The sequence below is a fragment of the Leucopleurus acutus genome (genome assembly GCF_964270905.1).
Source record: "Leucopleurus acutus genome assembly, chromosome: 8".
NCBI lineage: Eukaryota > Metazoa > Chordata > Mammalia > Artiodactyla > Delphinidae > Leucopleurus > Leucopleurus acutus.
Window position 1 is genome coordinate 30,379,232 of NC_139151.1, and position 4,188 is coordinate 30,383,419.

Genomic DNA, 4,188 nt, shown 5'->3' on the forward strand with positions numbered 1-4,188 from the left:
ATAGTGAACTAATATACTCACCAACTGTAAACTCCCTAAGGACAAGATTTGGTCTAAATTTTTCACACCTTTTATACATACTTTATTGTATAGCAAATATTTATTGACTTGAATGTTAGAACAGGTAACCTAACAGAACTTCAAGATTTATATCATTTTTTACCGAAGTTATATTTTCAAATACTATGTTATATTCCTAAGATTCTTATTTTTGCATTAGAACATATTGTATCTTGTACAGGTTGTTTCATGTTAAATCTTAACTTATTTTGATTTTTCACACAGGTAATATAATCTATCTCTGCTGACCTTACACTATAGAGATAGGTGACTTTGAGATTGGAGCAAAATCTCTTTATCACAGTTGGTAATTACATAATTTTTGACTCAGATAAACATCTAAAATTATTCTAATACCTTAATTTGCAGCTTTGCTTCTTGCAGTCGACCTTTCCATGAGGCCACAAATTTAAGGCTATCCACAGAGCAGACCACAGCCCTGTGAAAATAAAGCATCAAATGTCAGAAAGAGATAATTTTCAGGAATTAAAATATGAATAGCTATAGAAGATATACACATTCCTATTTATTTAAAATTGAAATATTTATAATGTACAAGTAATCAGATATCTTAGGCTATGCACAATACCTCAGATTTCACACTAAGTTTTTAAAGTTAACTTGTTATGTCAGTCTCCTCTTCAAGGTTGTGTAGGTATCTTGAGGATAGGGTCTTTTATTTTTACATCCTCTGTTTTGACCATCATCCTCAAATGCAGGCACATAATGGGGGTTCAATAAATGTTTACTAGCTGAACTGAAATATGATATTTATAATATGCTCCTGAGGTACTATCAATTGAATATCCCCCAAAGCACTAAAAAGAAACTAAATTTTTTTTCAGTATGTTTTTGGAAGTGTCTCTTTCATTGCATCTAACTTCTTAAAAATGATAGACTATATATGATATGATATTCCAAATTTGTTTTTAAAAAGAGTTTGAACTTAACCATCAAATACTGTTTCCCACCAAGAAGCCTAGTCAGCATTGTCTAACAGAATTTTCTACAGAGATAAATATATTTTCATTCAGTCCAAAATGGCAGCCACTACCCAAATGTGGCTATTGAGAACTTTAAATGTGGCTAGTGTATTGAGAAATTACATTTTTAATTTTATTTAACTTGTTTGGGGGGATGCTATTAAAGAATTTTAATAGCAGGTGGTGTTAGCAGTTCTTTTCTTCCTGACACAGACCAGGGTTTTTCCATCTGACTTTATAGTAGGACCACTTGGATTTGTGTGGTGTAAGCAGGATGGAAAGAGGGGAGAAGGTTCAAGGGGGAAATACGCTTTTACATAAATCACATGTGAAGGGAGTTTTGAAGTCATTATTGCTATTGCTTCAGGATGATGGGATTGCTTGTTTCTTTTGATATTAAGTTGTATGAGTTGTTTGTATATTTTGGTTATTAACTCCTTGTCAGCTGCATTATTTGCAAATATTTTCTCCCATTCCTTAGGTTGTATTTTCATTTTGCTGATGGTTTCCTTTGTTGTGCAAAAGCTTTTAAGTTTTCTTAGGTCCAATTTGTTTATTTTTACTTTTATTTCTTTTGCCTTAGGAGACAGATCCAAAAACTATTGCTACGATTTATGTCAAAGAGTGTTCTGCCTATGTTCTCTTCTAGGAGTTTTATGGTTTCATGTCTAACATTTAGAAGTTTAATCCATTTTGGGTTTATTTTGAATATGGTGTGAGGTAATGTTCTAATCTCATTGTTTTACATGTAGATGCCCAGATTTCCCAGTGCCACTTATTGAACAGACTGTCTTTTCTCCACTGTATATTCTTGCCTCCTTTGTTGTGTATTAATTGATCACAGGTGTGGGGGTTTATTTCTGGGCTCTCTAATCTGTTCCATTGATCTATGTGTCTGTTTTTGTGCCAGTAGCATGCTGTTTTGATTACTGTAGGTTTGCAGAATAGTCTGAAGTCTAGAAGGATGATATATCCAGCTTTGTTCTTTTCTATCAAGATTGCTTTGGCAGGGACTTCCCTGGCAGTCCAGTGGTTAAGACTCTGTAGGGGGGCATGGGTTCAATCCTGGTCAGGGAAGTAAGATCCTGCATACCGAGTGGCATGCCCAAAAAAAAAAAAAAAGATTTCTTTGGCAATTTGGAGTCTTTTGTGGTTCCATTTCAATTTTAGGATCACTTGTTCTAGTTCCATGAAAAGTGTCATGAGTATTTTGATAGGGACTGCATTAAATTTGTAGATTGTTTTTGGTAGTATATTCATTTCAACAAAATCATAAGAACAACAAGTATCTTTCCATTGTTTGGAATCTTCTTCAGTTTCCTTCATCAATGTTTTATACTTTTCAGATCATAGGTCTTTCACCTCCTTGGTTAACTTTATTCCTAGGTATTCTTTTTGATGTGACTTTAAACATTTTTTTTTGACTTTTTCTTTTTGATAGCTCATTATTATTGTATAGAAACATAATAGATTTCTGTATATTAATCTTGTATCCTGCAACTTTGCTGAATTCATTTATTAGTTCTAACAGTTTTTGGGTGGAGACTTGAGGGTTTTCTATATATACAGTATCATGTCATCTGCAAATAGTGAAAGTTTTAACTCTTCCCTTCTAATATGGATGCCTTTTATTTCTTTCTTGTCTGATTACTGTGGCTAGGACTTCAAATAATATGTTAAATAGAAGTAGTGAGAGTGGGCATCCTTGTCTTGTTCCTGAATTTAGAAGAAGGCTTTCATTGTTTCACCACTGAGTATGATGCTGGCTATAGGTCTGTCATAAATGACCTTTACTATGTTGAGGTATGTTCTCTCTATATCCACTTTGATGAGAGTTTTTATCACGAACAGATGTTGAATTTTGTCAAATGTTTTTTCTGCATCTATTGAGATGATAATTTGATTTGTGCCTTTTCTTGTGGTAACGTGGTGTATCACATTGATTGATTTGCAAATGTTGGGCCATTCTTGTGACTCTGTAATAAATCCCATTTTATCATGGTGTATGAGCCTTTTTATATATTGTTAGATTTGGTTTGCTAATATTTTGTTAAGGATTTTTACATCCTATATTCATCAATTGGCCTGTAATTTTCTTTCTTGTAGTAGTCTTTGGCTGCTTTTGGTTATCAGAGAAATGGTGGCCTTGTAGAATGAATTTGGGAATGTTCTATCCTCTTGAATTTGGGGAATAGATTTAGAGGACACGTATTAGTTCTTCTTTATATGTTTGGTAGAATTCCCCTGTGAAGCCATCTAGTCCTAGACTTTTGCTGGCTGGGAGTATTTTTATTACAAATTTAATTTCACTACTAGTGACTGGTCTATTGAAATTATCTATTTCTTCTTAAGTCAGTCTTGGCAGGCTGTATACTTCTAGAAATTCATCCATTTCTTCTAGGTTGTCCAATTTGTTGGCATATAACTGTTGGTAGTATTCTCCTGTGATTTTTTTTTTTAAATCTCTGTGGTATTGGTTGTTATTTCTCCTCTTTCATTTCTTATTTTTTTGGGTCTTCTCTTTTGTTCTTGGTGAGCATGGCTAAAGGCTTATCAATTTTGTTTATCTTTTTAGAAACCCAGCTCTTGGTTTCATTAATCATTTCTATTGTTTTTTTCTTATGTCTATTTTACTTATTTCCCCTCTAATCTCTATTATTTCCTTTCCTCTGCTGATTTTGGGCTTTGCTAATTCTTCTTTTTCTAATTCTTTTAGGTGCTATGTTAGGCTGTTTATTTGAGTTTTTTTTTTTTTTTTTTGCAGCACGCGGGCCTCTCACTGTTGTGGCCTCTCCCATTGCGGAGCACAGGCTCCGGACGTGCAGGCTCAGCGGCCATGGCTCACGGGCCCAGCCGCTCTGCGGCATGTGGGATCTTCCCAGACCGGGGCATGAACTCGTGCCCCCTGCATCGGCAGGCAGACTCTCAACCACCGTGCCACCAGGGAAGACCGAGATCTTTCTTGTTTCTTGAGGAAGGCCTGTATCAGTATCAACTCTTAGAACTGCTTTTGATGCATCCCATAGATTTTTGAGTGTTTTGTTTCCATTTTCATTTGTCTCAAGGTATTTTCTGATTTCCTCTTTGATTTCCTCATTGACCCATTGGTTTTTTAGTAGCATGTTGCTTAGTCTCTATATGTTTG

General features: G+C 34.7%; 1 protein-coding gene across 1 annotated transcript in view; it reads right to left on the bottom strand.

Moving 5' to 3' along the window:
• Positions 1-405: 405 nt before the first annotated feature.
• LOC309964926 (cytoplasmic dynein 2 heavy chain 1-like) overlaps positions 406-4,188 on the bottom strand; it is a gene marked incomplete at both ends in the record, with an annotated part of 239,188 nt that continues 235,405 nt past the window's right edge. The window contains one exon of the mRNA XM_082844100.1: positions 406-499. Within this exon, the coding sequence (XP_082700226.1) occupies positions 406-499 (94 nt within the window). The remainder of the gene's footprint in view (positions 500-4,188) is intronic.